This window comes from Haemaphysalis longicornis, unplaced genomic scaffold, assembly GCF_048455015.1.
Source record: "Haemaphysalis longicornis isolate Haplotype H1 unplaced genomic scaffold, Haemaphysalis longicornis Haplotype H1 scaffold_12, whole genome shotgun sequence".
NCBI classification, from domain to species: Eukaryota; Metazoa; Arthropoda; class Arachnida; order Ixodida; family Ixodidae; genus Haemaphysalis; species Haemaphysalis longicornis.
The window spans coordinates 2,760,308-2,775,527 of NW_027526225.1; the positions used below are offsets into that span (position 1 = coordinate 2,760,308).

Here is a 15,220-nt window from a genome sequence, read left to right on the forward strand (position 1 = left end):
CGGAATAAATTTGAAGGTGATCGCTCGGGTGGCAAATAAACAAGCAGCAGCGCCATGCATGTTACGACTTGTATCAGGGTTGTATCATGCAAGAGCCAATGAGGGAAAGAAGGCACTGCTACCTGTATATCCAAAGTTCTGAAAACAGCCGCTGTGTAAGCGAAAAGGCCCGCTAATCGATGCTCTCGTGATCACCCTCAAATTGATCCCGACTGTATACCGCTACAAATGGTGATGGAGGAGGGTATAAAATGTTTCTCGTCGTCTCGGGGGGGGCTTGTCACTTGCGCTCGGCTATAGTGTCACTATACGAGAAAAGCCTCTTGTTTTTCTGTGCCGCCACAATAACCATCGGTCACTTCGCATTACGTGACATTTTTTGCACTGCGACGGTTCATAAGCCCCCGCAATTTTTTTGTTAATGAATTTTCTCCCTGCTCTTCGGCTGCGCGCAGGGAGGATGACGTCGTTCCGAATGTGAATCAAAGATAGCGTCTGTAACAGCATTTCAGCAACAGAAGTGTGACCAAAGATGTCTTTTTGCTGTATCTTCGGTAGTGTTAACAAACGACCCGGTCGGAGTTAACGGCGACGCCGTATAGATGCGGCAATCTCGCAACACTGATAAACGCAAAAATGACCGTCGTTGCTGACTTGCGTGCCCTAGTGGCGTTACTTTGCGTGCCCTAGTGGCGTTACTAGGGACCCAGAAAAGCCTTTTGTAAAAGTTACAAAATGCCTTTATTGTCGCGTAGTACCAATATAGCGATGCAATGCCGTTGGAATTATTGATCTACACTCAGTATTAGCTGCGCCAGAAGCAATTAAGTGCACCTCTCCCCCCTTGCCGATCGATTCATCCTCCCTCTCTGCTTCTTTCAAAGCAGCTGGAAACACTGGGAATAGCCATGTGACATCGCGACGCTCGACTTCCGTTCTCCGCTAGCTACATTCCTGTGCCTAGGCACGCGTCATTCGCTGCAGACCCGCCTTTGCCTCGGGACCGCGCAGGAAGGAGGAAGAGCTGCCGGAAGCCAATGGCAGTGACGTTGCCGGCGACCGACGATCGGCCGAATCAGGGGGGCGCCTCGCCGTTGCGTCAGCCTCAGTCGGTGTTGCGTCAGCCGCGGTCGGCTCGCTGCGGGGGCGCGCTCATCGGCTGAGAAGGCGATCTTCAAAAATTGTTTACAAATTATCCGTGCAACGTATGGGGCTCACATTTGGCTAAAAAATCCCCCGTTATGTGTTCTACCACCTGAATGCATTTGATTGCCACCTTCACAAAGCTTTTCTGGGTCCCTTTAATACCTTATTTACTGACACTACGTGCGGCTTTTCTGAAGGCAGAGACTGAGTACTCCCTAGCCTAGCGCATGCGCTCGGCTTCTTGGGAAATAACTGCTCTATTTAGTGACTAGTACTGCCTAGCCTTGAAAGATAATCTGCAAACACAATCTTTACCGGGAATACATGGTGTGTGTGTGTGTGTGTGCGTGTGGGGGGGAGGGAGTCTCATTGCTCACAGGCGCCTTATCATCCATAATGCGATTTCGATGCTTTTGTGGTTTCCTTAAACGAATTCTGATATCTAGCTGTACGCCTGATTAGCCTCACGCATGCGCCCGGCGTCTTAGGCCTTGATTTTCGCCTTGATTAGGCCTTGATTGATTAGGCCTTGATTAGCTTCATTTTCGGCTTCCGCTGCGCTCCCCGCTCTCCCCTAGAAATAAGGAGGCAAGTACATTTGGTGGGGTTGAGTTGCAGCTTAGCCGTGCGAGTACATTTTGACACTTGCTCAAGGGTCTCATTGGCAAGATGCTCGATGGCCCACCGCGCCTTACCATTGACTACAACGACCGTGTCGTCAGTGTAAGCTTGCAGGTGCACATCCGGCGATACAGGAAGGCAGAGTAGGTCGTGGATCACAATATTCCACAGTAGGGGACTGAGCGGCGAGCCTTGCGGGCCGCCTCTCTCGGTTTGCGCCCGCACGCACCCAGCATAACCGTTGTAATGAACCACCCTGTGGTGTAAAAATGACTGGAGCAGGCTATAAATGTTCGAAGGGCACCCGTGTGTTCGCAGAACGTTCAGCAAATACGGGTGCCATATAGAATCAAATGCCCCCTTGAAATCCAAAGATATAAGGAGGACCAATGATCCTTCGTCACGCCAAACCTGAAGGCGCGAGCGTAGAGTATGCAGCGCCGAGGTGGTACTTTGGCCTTGTCCAAGCCGTACTGGTTCATGTGTGGCAGACCCGACTCGTGTAGAAAGAAGTAAAGGCGTCCATTGAGCATGCGCTCTAGAAGCTTGCCAAGCAAGGACGATATACAGATGGTCCTGTATGATGAAGGATCATCTGGAGGCCGGTTTCGCTTTAGCAGAAACGTCACCCTCGCCTCCTTGCACACTGACGGAAAATGACCAAGACTGAGGCACGCATTGAATAAGGTAAGCAGAAATGGAGCTCGTCCGACAAGGAGGGTCAACATATTACCGGTTATGCCGTCGGGTCCAGGAGCTGATTTGAGATTTATATTTCGAGCAGCTGATCGAAGTTCATGCCAGGTGAAAGCATAGTCTTGAGATGTCTAAACGTACGGAACTTGTACAATCAGTGTTCTCAAAGCTCGATGAGTGACAGTGTCATGTCGGTGGTCGTCAGCTGGCAAAAGAGTTCGAAATAGCAGGGCTGCAGATTCCAAAGTGGAGGAGGTAGTTGAATCGTTGGGAGAGCGGAGAGGGGGCAACACGGAAGGTGAAGTGAACTTTTGAAACGCAATTTTGAAAGGGACGCCAAATAAGTTCTTCTGGGATGTTGTGGTGAATTTTCTTCTAACAACTTCATTCTTGGCTTCCTCAATGTGACGCCTGTACTGACCTAGCGATCTGTAATAGCGGAATCTGAGGTCTGCACGAAGTAGTGGATGACGACACGCTGGATACTTGTGGCGCAAGGATCTCACGAACGACCGTTCCCTCGCCAGATCATCCGACCACCATGCATTGCCCTTGAATGGTTTAGGAACACTTTCGAATCTCTTCCGCAGTCGGGCTATTTTTTCATGAAATGTGTTGACGGTGTCTTACAACTTCTGTGGAGATTCGATGCTGTTGAAAGGCACTGTTTCAAACCAAGGATCCTGGACAAGATCCTCGACCAGACGCGACTCAGAAGCATTCGTCAGCCGCTTCCTTCGTGCAACGGGGGCCTCTTCCATGCCAAAGACAACGTAACGGTGGTCCGAAAGCGTCGGAGTGTCCTGAACTTCCCAGAAAACTCTGGACGACAAAGCCGTTCCACTCGCCAAAGTGACGTCGATCCACGTTTGCAAATATTCGGTGGCAAAAGTCGGAAGGGAGTCCGGGTCATTCAAAATTTTAAGTTGACGAGAATGAACAAACTGCGACAACTGCTGTCCTCTCGCATTCAATACATCACCCCCCAAAGGGGGTTTCTAGCATTAAAATCACCAGCAAAGTCCACCCTGTCAGCGTTGTTGCTGTCCAAAAGGGAACCAACGGAAGAAAGAATATGGTCTAGAGCCACAGATGGCGCAGCGTACACTCCTATATAAAGAGTATTGACAGGTTAGGCACGTTTAAAGTGAGGGCGATCACGAAAGGTGACACGTGAATGGGAAACAGGTCCAAAGATACATTTCGGGAAACAACCATGCAACGCGCCGCGTTTGGGCATGGTGAAATTTAAACCACCGAGGTGGAATGCCTGGCACAGTCCCTCCCCAAACATACGGGTCGCAAACCACCGCGAAGTCAGTGATTGTTCAGTTGCAGCACGAGTATGGTCAAGGTTTGCTTGAAGAAAACGTAGTGATGCCAGTTCTGAGGTGAAACTAAGTTGAGCCGGTAATTTGGTAAGCGTGCAGAGTGTCCTCGCAAATGGTTTTGGAGCGAAGTCTTGCAATGCGAGCAGTCAAGACTTGGCAGCACGGCGCATTAAATGTGTGGTTGAAACGCTCTTTTCCAGAGGCACGACACTCCCGGCACACCACGTTGTTCTTATTTTCTAGGTTGCAAGCATCTGCCGTGTGCTCTGCGCAATACGGACAGCTCACATTTTCACTTGGGCATCGGGTTGCAACATGGCCGTAAGAGCCGCATTTCTGGCAGGCCGCAACGTAGAAATTCTCGTTAATGGTGCAGGATGTCCAGCCTATCAAGAGTCGGTCCTGGTCTTTGAGTACATTGTATACCGATGGTGAGACCTCAATTATGTGCACATTGTTGCGAGCACGATCCCTGAAGTAGGTCCGATGACGGAAGCCCTCCTCAGGAATGTCCAGGTTGTTGCGCGCGTTTATGTTAGCCCGCAAGATTCCAGGAACAATGCTGGGGTTGACGCCAGAAATCTTGAATTGCGGAAGGCGACGTGGAGGCCGGGTAACCCTGAGTGCAGGTTTAATTTGTGCATTTGAAGAAATCGCCTTTTCTAGATTGTCGATTGACTCGCGGTCGGCCGAGACAACAGTGAGACCCGAGCGAGATGGAATGAGCTTCACCTGTTTAACCCCTACCCCCAAGGGGTCGTTACCGAATGTTGATTTCAGCAATGTTATGGTGTCAGGACCTGCATTTGCTGAAGGATGAATCGGGGTCAGGAAAAGGACATGGTTGGGCTTGTTTGCATAGGACATGTACGGCTGCGAACTATATGAGCCAGAACATTGAGGTGCGGTGGGAGCGGACTGCGGAGCTGTGAAGTGGGCAGAGTTAGTCTGTAGTCTGTGTGGCGTGGCCAGGGCCCTGTAGGATTTCCACAAATGTTGGCTGACTGGCCTGAGGTGGCGCCACGCCATCCATCAGGAGCGGAATATGAATCCTGGTGGCGCCTAACTTCGGACACCTGCTTGCGTAGTTCTTCAATGCACCCTTCGGACCGAGAAAGATCAATCTGCAAGCCAACAACCGTGGCTTGCATAGCAAAAAACAAGCCCATCACCTTCTCTCACACAACTACCGGCACCTTGTAATGATTGTCCGAGAGGCAACTCAAAAGCTCCTTCCCAATTTGCGCGGTGTCCCGAGCGTCTGCGGCCATCAAATCTTCATTTGCCCGCGGTAGGCGGTGTTGAGAGCTACCACGGGGATTTTCCACGTTATCTTGATGCGGATAATGAGGGAGATCGTCCGTGGTTGAGGGAATGATCCGAGCTATGACTGCTGAGTCCTTCTGCTGGTGTCTCGTTACATTCCTCAGCGTGAGCAGAAGTTTGGGATAACGCAGATCGAAGCGTTTCCTGGCGCAGAGTCCTTGTTGCTCGATTGAAGGGCTCCATCACTGGCCAACTGTATAGCGCCTTAGCTACGGTTCTCCTATTCTAAAACTCCCCATTACCCCAAATCATTAACAATGGGCTTCGCCTCGTACACTGCAGCCTCGTTTTCTGTGAGCCGTCGTGAGTTTCGAAGTTGATGCTAGAGAAAGGCAGGCTCACTGTAAACAGACAAAAACCCACGTTGCAATTATAAATTCCTACGCCGAAGTCCTAATGAAAACTAAGTACAGCCATGTCTAAACCCGCTAGAAGGCGTCCAAAACTCGCGTTCATTAAGGTAATTTCAGGAACAAGTCGCGAAAAGTAAACTTACCAGCCGTTCAGAATACAGGCTACGGCAGTGATTGTTAAAACCCGGCATAGCTAGAAAAATTCTGCAGAAATTCAGATAATTATCTACTAATGCGCAGCATTTTTATGCCGCTTGTCTTAATTGTGAGCTCTTTCCAGCCAATTTTTTTTTGCTTTTTCTAAATCCTGTCAAAATAGCGGCCGCTGCAAAAGAACTTGTTACCGATAGTGACGGCAATGCCTTCGCGCTATTTATAAAATTCAGGGTTAGATTTCTTTGGTAAAAAATAAAAAAATCGCAAGAAAAAAATTCTACACACGCATGCGCACATAAACTTTTCACTCCACTCCTCACTTAAAGGAGCCATGAAGACAAAATACAAGTTGGGTTTATTAGAAAGACTGCTTAGTCCTGATAACAACGATACCAATGCCATCGCAATCTTCGAACAAATAACGGAGATATTAAAGATAACGTGTGAAGCAGTCGCGACCCCCTAGCCAATTTCCCGCAACTTTTCTATGACGTCACGGAACCTTGTTTGTGCGATTGGCGGCCGCCTAACTGACCTGTCGCGACGACACATGACTGGACGTCTGTAATGGGGCCTCTAGTTCTATTTGACTGCATCACTTGAAGGCTAACGTGCAGTTATCGCACTAAAAATTATGTTTGATTGTTGGCCCGTATGACGTCATTCTTGCTCATAACACGTCACTGTGGCGCAAAATTTGAAAGTTTTTAAATACTTCTTGCTTTTTTTCGTTAAAAAACATCTTTTGTGGCTGTAATGGAGCTGAGTGAGATACTGAATCCTAGTTCTTTCAAATTAAACGAAGTTGTATTTTCTCTTCATGGCTCCTTTAAAGTGAGGAGACAAAGGCTTCATTTTAATGTGGTGGGTTCTGGTCATGCTCATCCTCATTTCTAATAAGCTCCATCATGATCGCATTCCTCGGGATGACAATTAAGCGTTTCTTGTCACACTGCCCACTCATTCGGCATCGAACCGGAACTGCGCTTCTCATGAACACCGTATGACGGGTCCTGATGGTGACAATGCACGTGCGGACAATCTTTTTTGTGAGAGCTATGGATGCCTTATGTCCTATAATAGAAAAGCATCTCCTCCGTATACGAGCCCCCTCTGCTGCCTGCTTCGCGCAGTGCAAGATCATGATCCTGGACGAGCCGACGGCCTCCATGGACCCGCACAGCCGGCGCGAGGTGTGGGAGCTGCTGCTCAAGGCGCGCCGGCACTGCTGCATCGTGCTCACCACGGCGAACCTGTACGAGGCGGACGTGCTGGCCGACAAGATCGCCATCATGAACAGGGGCCTGCTCTGGTGCTGCGGGTCGCCCGGGTTCCTGCGACAGCGCTTCAGCACCGGCTATCACGTCCGCATCGTCAAACAGCCCGGCTGCGACGTGGCCGCCATCGAGGCGCTCTTTCGCCGCCACGTCCCGCGCACGACCGTCAAGCAGAACACCAACCTCGCCGTGGAGTACGCGATCGGCGCCAACCCGGGAAACCGCCGCCTCACGGCCATGTTCAAGGAGCTGGAGCGAGAGCGCCACAACCTCAAGATTGGGCCCATGAGCGTCGCCATGGCCTCGCTCGAGGATGTGCTGGACAAGGTGCTGCCCTTTCGTCTCCGGTGGGGTTTTAAGTGCTTAAAACGTACAGGGGCACCCTTGCCCCTTTCCTGGTAGATGTCCGGTCTAGCCATGTAGTCGAAGAAGTGCCTCAATACCAAGTGAGGATTTTAATGGAGGAATTCCCATCCCAGAAGATAGCGGGGTATACCGTCTGCGCCACGGCACCCGTTTTTCGTTATTATGTAGCTCATTTGAGCGGAATTTACGTGAAAAGTGGTGTCAGTATGATTCTAACGAGGCAATCTTTAGAATGAACCAAACTTGTGTTTTGGCTGCGTGGCCCGTTTAAGCGAGTTAAACTAGTTGGTGAAGCACCGCGGTGTAAGGGGCACTAAAGAACAGCTAGGAGGAAGGACAAACGCTGAGCGGACAAACGCTGAACGGAAGTTTCGTTCTAGTAGGAATATTACCATTAACTATGATCATTTTGGATAATATTCCCTGTCAGGGTTGATCTTAACACAGAAAGGAAATAAGGCGTAGGGTCAGTATATTGGCTCGGTGCTCATTCGGCAAGCTCAGTGAAGTAATCGTCTGTGGGTTACGCTCTGTCACTGATCAGAATAGCTTGTAGACAGCATGTACTTCTGGGCTAAATCATTTGGCAGAATTGGTGTCCGATCACCTTTAAATAAAGCTTGAAGCAGGCTGATAGGTTCAACTTAAAGGGGCCATTAAAAGAAGACAACTTACAAGTTGGGTACATTAAAAAGGCTGTTTTGCCCTGACAACAAAAATGCAAATTTTATAGCAAACCTCAAACAAATTATCGAGGTACTAAAGAAAACGTATTCAACGCTGGTGACTCCCCAACCACTTTGTGGCGATTATTCTATAGCAGTCACGGAATCTTATTTGTGTGATTTGTGGCTACCGAACAAGCCACCGCCAAAAAAATGGCTGCGGATTAGCTCAGCTATAACTCTAGATATGCAAAGCAAAAGCTTGGCTTAACCTGCTTGAGTCTTGGTTTCTCTTGGTTAACCTTTGATGTAGCTGCATTGCCGACCACGGCTCGAACCCATTCGGTCCCGTGTAACGCTCACAGGAGGAGGCCGGGCGAACGCGGCGTTCATTCGTGGCGAACGCGCCGTTCCTCTTCGCCGTGCGCGAGACGAGTCACGTAGCCCGAGGCGACCCAGCGGCGCATGCACGGGAGGCTGCGGGGTTGGTCGGCTGCCGATCCGCCGCTCATATGAGCAGAACGACTGAAAACGAGGCCTTGTGCGCAGCGCCGAAAGCGGGCTCGGCGAATCGCGCGATGCGCTTGGAGAGGTGTGTCGCCAGGGGTGCGTCTCGGGTCCAAAGGTTAACTTGCGCATCCTACGCGAAACCGCTGGGAGAAAGTAGTAAAGCTTTGCTTTAAAACATGGCTGGGAGAGTTTAGTGAGGCCTGTAGTTCCGTTTGATCTCACCACTTGAATGCGAACACGCAGTTAGCACACTGATAAAGTTGTTCTTATATTACGTTTTATTGCATTAATATTGGGAAAATATAAAAAACATTTAAGTATTTCTTGTGTTCGTGGTTAAGGACGCCGTTCGTGGCTGGTAAGGAGCTGACTGAGCTACCAAGGTCTAGTCATTTAAAACTGAGCACAGTTGCGTTTCGTCTTCATGACCCCTTTACGGGTGTGAGTGCCAAAGGACAAACGCGTCTAGAAGGCATTTTATCTCAAACAAGCAAAAAATTTAACGGGGCACGTAAGTCCGTTTACTTGCTTCACAGGCGAAAGCTTTCCATAAGAGTCATTCAATGCTTTAGCATTGAAGGACTCTGGTTATACCTAGGAAGTGTTACTTCGTTACTGCTACATCGTGTTCGATTTTTTTCTGCGCTTCTCGCTTCTTTGGTTGGTTGGCTGTGGCTTTCGTGGGAGGAAAAGGAAAGGAATTGCACTGGGGATATTTTTGAGCTCGGCAGGGAGCTCACCTGCCTGCAACCCAGTGCGGGGTGGGCAAGTAGAGGGGGAGTGAAAGGATAAAGTAGAGAGAGAGAAAGGTATAAATAGAGGATAAGGAATAAGAGATAGGGTTATTAGTCCGGGCAGATCAGTCAGACACTGCAGTCCGGGCTACAGCCGCTGCGTGATGCCAGTCGTCTCCAGGTAGTGGAGCGGATGTACGAAGGCGGATGGGTTGCTGCAGATGTACGGATGGGTTGCTGCAGGGCTCTTCGTCCATCTGTCTTTTGGCGCGAACTACTTCGAAAATCTAAGTGCCCACACATTACGCCCCAGCTTTTTCAGAAACACAGTTCCCCATGGCTGGGGTGCACCTGTCCTACTCGTGTGCCGTCAAGTTCACCTGTCACGCCATATTACGCCATTCTTGTTCCGCCTGTAGCAACGTTCTGTGTGACTTGGTGGTAATGCAGTCGGCTCATACTCTGGAAACCCGGGTTCGGTTCCGACATGAATCATGTTTTATACTTTTTAAAGCAGCGGCCTCATTTGCAGTACCGTTCAACAACAGCGGTTTTTAGCACAAAGGGGCACTTACGGCTTTCGCCTAAAGCACAACCGGCAAAGGGTCTACCACCGAAACAACAATATGTTTAGTGGATGTGAAAAGTATAGGGAAAGGTATACGGCAGTATAGGGAAATTATAGTATAGGGAAATTCGATAAAAAAAGGTATAGGGGAAAAGTATAGGGAAATTCGGTGGGCGGTTCAGAGACGAAAAACTCGGATGATGCAGCGGGATCGAAGCTGTGGGAGAGTTTAGTGTGAGGCCTGTCTTTGACCTGAAGCAGACAACGGCAGGGCGATGCCAACTACGGCATTTAAAGACTTCTGAGGTGGTTGTGAATGATTGCGCCACAAAGCGACATCCAGTTTTCAGTGCCAAGTCCCGGTTTACAGCACGATGAACTGGTCACTTTACCCACACTGCTCTCTCGTTGGCAGGTTAGCCAGGATCCCACTTTCCAATCGCGAACCGGACGCGAACACGCACCAGCGACCGCCGATCCCGATGCCGTCTACAAGCCCAAACTCCACGTACAACAGTCCAGCAACCGCCAACTAGCCGGACTACTCAGGAAGCGCTTTTGCATGTGGAGCAGGGACTGGCAACCACCCGTCGTAAGTACATGTGAGGTCGCCGTAACGACGCACGACTAACACGTCAAACATTTTCACTCTTGAGCGGAGGGTACCGTAAGAAAAAGAGAGCAGTGCCGACACAATTTGCATAAACGCAACATGATGATGATGACATACAAATGGGCGAATCATCTACTCTGTGCGAATAGGAGTGGCGACGCTGTTAGTTCCATTATTAGTGCCAGTGGCCAAGTGGAGTTGGGAATGAGACAGCCTTCTGCCTAATTCGCCATTGACTCTCGTCTAACGCCTCGGCACCTATTAACGGTCCCTTAAAGGCAAACCTTTAGCCTACACTTCCTTCTACTAGTTGAAAGTAACCCTCTTTTTACAGTTCTTTTGTGTGTCACTTTAATATGGGCTTGTTATATTTTTTAAATAAGGGATGTCGCTCAGGTTCCTGTACCGACGCTTAGCAAGCGTTCCAGTTAACGTGATAATAAACGCACTGGGTAATTCCAACGTGCACTAGGTTAGCTCACTTACCAATGTCGTTAGCGATTTTAATAAGTGCAGCCACGTGGCGAATGCTGCACCACACAAGGGAGAAATGCTTGCTTCCTGCCTCGCACTGCCAGTCATCCCAACGTACGCACTGCACTTGGTGGGTACAACGTGTGCATTAGGTTAGTTTAGGCTTAACAATATCGCTAGCGATCTTGATAGTAAATGCACTTACAGGCCGAAAACGGATACACGGGCAACAGGTGCTTGATTCGCGCCTGGCACCACAAGTAATTCTGACGCACGCCCTGCACTGGCTGGTTCAAATGGGCGTTAGGTTAGCTTAGGCTTATCAAAATAGCGAGCTGGATCATATGCCCAAGCACATGGCGAGAAGGGAACCACACAGGCGAGAGGCGATAGTTAAGCGCCTGGCGCCACCAGTCACCACTGTACACGCGCTGCACTGGGCCAAGCGAGGTGAGGCTTAGCAAGATCGTTTGCGAGCTTGCTAAGCCTAACCACGTGCTAAGCCTAACCAAGGCAACCGCGTGGTGAAGACGGAACCACACAGGCAAGATGAGGCAGCTACGATCAGACATCCCGATGCACGTAAAGCACTCTGGGTGATTCAAACGTGCGTTAGGTTTGGTTCGGCTCGCTAGCCAGCTTTCTCATAAACGCAGCCACATGGCGAATGTGGAACCATACAGGGGAGAGGCGATTGTGTCGCGCCATGGCACCATTCGTTCCCCCTCCCCCCACCTCCCCGATGCGCGCAGGTGCGCTGGGTGGTTCCCGTGTCCGTACTTCTACTGTCGGCCGGTCTGCGGCAGGCGTTCACCACGGCGGGCCTCGATTCGAACAGATTCTACCAGGACCGGCTGCTGTACGACTCCAAGCGGCTGAATGTGCATTCGCCGCTCGGCTTCATCACCGCCAAGCGGAACGGCGACCCGGTGATGCAGCACCTGAAGGCGCTGTTCGCCGAGGAGAACATACGGCTGACCCCGATCAGCGCCGAACACACCAGCGCCCGCCTGCTCGACTTCGCCGACGACGACCCCAAGACGTACAACTACCAGCTCCTCTTCGGCGCCATCTTCAACGGAGACTCCGCGGTTGGTGCTCGCGTGCTGCTTATCCGTTAATTGTGCCACTTGCGGAGGCAGTGGCTGCGGAACTTTGAAGGGACCCTGCAACACTGCCGATAAGGGCTTTCCCTCTTTCCTGCGCACTGCTAAAGCTATATTTATCGCCTGCATGGCACGGCACTGCGTGATTTTCTCCTGGCAGCATAGATGCGCCTTCCGTTCATGCTTTGCTTTTGTGGCTTTCTTTTTAAAGTGACTATCAATATGTTCTTTGCTGCCCCTGAAGTAAATCCGGGCAATAGCTGCTACCCCGCCATAATGATGCAATTCAAGCGGTCGAAGAACGCAGGAGCGGGAAATAGAGAAAAATCTTTTGAGCAACTTTCTGAGTTACCTGAAGGGCATTAGAAGTAATTTTTGGCTGAGGAATTTGTAGCCTGTTATTCTAAGTACTGAGTGTATTTGTTACTACGTTTTGACAGCATTCGAATATTAAGAAAGTCAATAAAGGTGTTGCAGGGTCCCTTTAAAAATCTTTGCACTTCCACCATCACCGCGAGATCTGCCTACAGGTGGCGACAGCGTTGCCGAAGGGTAGCGGGTGAACGTACGGTGTGAGCCCGCGGTGCACGTCTCTCTCTCGGGTTATGAGCGCGTGAAATGCGTACAACAGTGCTACGCTATTGTTCAGCTTCTCAATGTACTGCACGGAAGTGTTAAGAAGCTTGAATTAATACGCTGAACAAGGAAAAATCTTGAAATAATCTCCGAAATACGAAATACCCGGCGCGGTGGCTCAGTGGCTAATGCGGTAACCACACGCACGCGCTTGCGCGCTCGATTCCAAGCGCTCAGGCGCCGTTGCGCCATCTCGCGACGGCCGTAGACCGCACGCGAAATGAAGGGCGTCGCGTTCTCGAAGGTCTGGCGTGGCCAGATATTCGGCGCGCTCTCCTGCGCGCCTACCGACAGGGACATATCAGAGCCGCCGCTAGACGCGCTTCCATTTCCCGGGCCGGGCAGCGGCGGCAGCGGCGGCAGGTGAATCCGCCGGTGGCGGCAGACAACGTCGCTTCCGCTGCCCGTCCCCTCGTTGTGATAAATCCGCGCAGTTGCTTCGTTAGCCGCAACGGTTTCTTGAGTGTATGCGCTTCCTCCGTGTCATACCAGCAAAATACGCTATCAGCGAATAATAGAGTTTTAGCAGTTCGTCCGTTCTGTCGCGTACGTTGTTACCGGGTTAACCGGGACCCGTCTGCGCCTGCACGCCTGGAAGGGTGAGGAGGCACGGACATAGCGAAGGCAGGTCCGCGGTACTAATCCCCCTACCGCGACGAATGCCCAAGTGCCCTGACGGGTCCTGGTCAACCCGGTAACAACGTACACGACGGAACGGACGAACTGCTAAAACTCTCCCTCAGAGAGTTTTAGCAGTCCGTCTGTTCCGTTCTGTACGTAGTTATCGGGACGCGACTGCGCCTGCGCGCACTTAAGGGCGAGGAGGAAGGAAGAGGAGGCGCCCCCCACCGGGGGAATGCGCGGACATGGCGAAGGCCGGCCCGCGGAACTAATCCCCCTACCGCGACGAATGCCCAAGTGCCCTGACGGGTCCCGGTCAACCCGGTAACAACGTACACGACGGAACGGACGAACTGCTAAAACTATCCCTCAGAGAGTTTTAGCAGTCCGTCTGTTCCGTTCTGTACGTAGTTATCGGGACGCGACTGCGCCTGCGCGCACTTAAGGGCGAGGAGGAAGGAAGAGGAGGCGCCCCCCACCGGGGGAATGCGCGGACATGGCGAAGGCCGGCCCGCGGAACTAATCCCCCTACCGCGACGAATGCCCAAGTGCCCTGACGGGTCCCGGTCAACCCGGTAACAACGTACACGACGGAACGGACGAACTGCTAAAACTATCCCTCAGAGAGTTTTAGCAGTCCGTCTGTTCCGTTCTGTACGTAGTTATCGGGACGCGACTGCGCCTGCGCGCACTTAAGGGCGAGGAGGAAGGAAGAGGAGGCGCCCCCCACCGGGGGAATGCGCGGACATGGCGAAGGCCGGCCCGCGGAACTAATCCCCCTACCGCGACGAATGCCCAAGTGCCCTGACGGGTCCCGGTCAACCCGGTAACAACGTACACGACGGAACGGACGAACTGCTAAAACTATCCCTCAGAGAGTTTTAGCAGTCCGTCTGTTCCGTTCTGTACGTAGTTATCGGGACGCGACTGCGCCTGCGCGCACTTAAGGGCGAGGAGGAAGGAAGAGGAGGCGCCCCCCACCGGGGGAATGCGCGGACATGGCGAAGGCCGGCCCGCGGAACTAATCCCCCTACCGCGACGAATGCCCAAGTGCCCTGACGGGTCCCGGTCAACCCGGTAACAACGTACACGACGGAACGGACGAACTGCTAAAACTATCCCTCAGAGAGTTTTAGCAGTCCGTCTGTTCCGTTCTGTACGTAGTTATCGGGACGCGACTGCGCCTGCGCGCACTTAAGGGCGAGGAGGAAGGAAGAGGAGGCGCCCCCCACCGGGGGAATGCGCGGACATGGCGAAGGCCGGCCCGCGGAACTAATCCCCCTACCGCGACGAATGCCCAAGTGCCCTGACGGGTCCCGGTCAACCCGGTAACAACGTACACGACGGAACGGACGAACTGCTAAAACTATCCCTCAGAGAGTTTTAGCAGTCCGTCTGTTCCGTTCTGTACGTAGTTATCGGGACGCGACTGCGCCTGCGCGCACTTAAGGGCGAGGCGGAAGGAAGAGGAGGCGCCCCCCACCGGGGGAATGCGCGGACATGGCGAAGGCCGGCCCGCGGAACTAATCCCCCTACCGCGACGAATGCCCAAGTGCCCTGACGGGTCCCGGTCAACCCGGTAACAACGTACACGACGGAACGGACGAACTGCTAAAACTATCCCTCAGAGAGTTTTAGCAGTCCGTCTGTTCCGTTCTGTACGTAGTTATCGGGACGCGACTGCGCCTGCGCGCACTTAAGGGCGAGGAGGAAGGAAGAGGAGGCGCCCCCCACCGGGGGAATGCGCGGACATGGCGAAGGCCGGCCCGCGGAACTAATCCCCCTACTGCGACGAATGCCCAAGTGCCCTGACGGGTCCCGGTCAACCCGGTAACAACGTACACGACGGAACGGACGAACTGCTAAAACTATCCCTCAGAGAGTTTTAGCAGTCCGTCTGTTCCGTTCTGTACGTAGTTATCGGGACGCGACTGCGCCTGCGCGCACTTAAGGGCGAGGAGGAAGGAAGAGGAGGCGCCCCCCACCGGGGGAATGCGCGGACATGGCGAAGGCCGGCCCGC

The 15,220-nt window shown here is 52.0% G+C and overlaps 1 protein-coding gene across 1 annotated transcript in view; it reads left to right on the forward strand.

Annotated features, from left to right (window-relative positions):
- Positions 1-1,815: 1,815 nt before the first annotated feature.
- LOC144162217 (phospholipid-transporting ATPase ABCA3-like) overlaps positions 1,816-15,220 on the forward strand; it is a 34,604-nt gene continuing 21,199 nt past the window's right edge. Inside the window, exons 1-3 of the mRNA XM_077692682.1 lie at positions 1,816-1,869; positions 6,763-7,233; positions 11,589-11,931. Coding sequence (XP_077548808.1) covers positions 1,816-1,869; positions 6,763-7,233; positions 11,589-11,931 — 868 coding nt within the window. The remainder of the gene's footprint in view (positions 1,870-6,762; positions 7,234-11,588; positions 11,932-15,220) is intronic.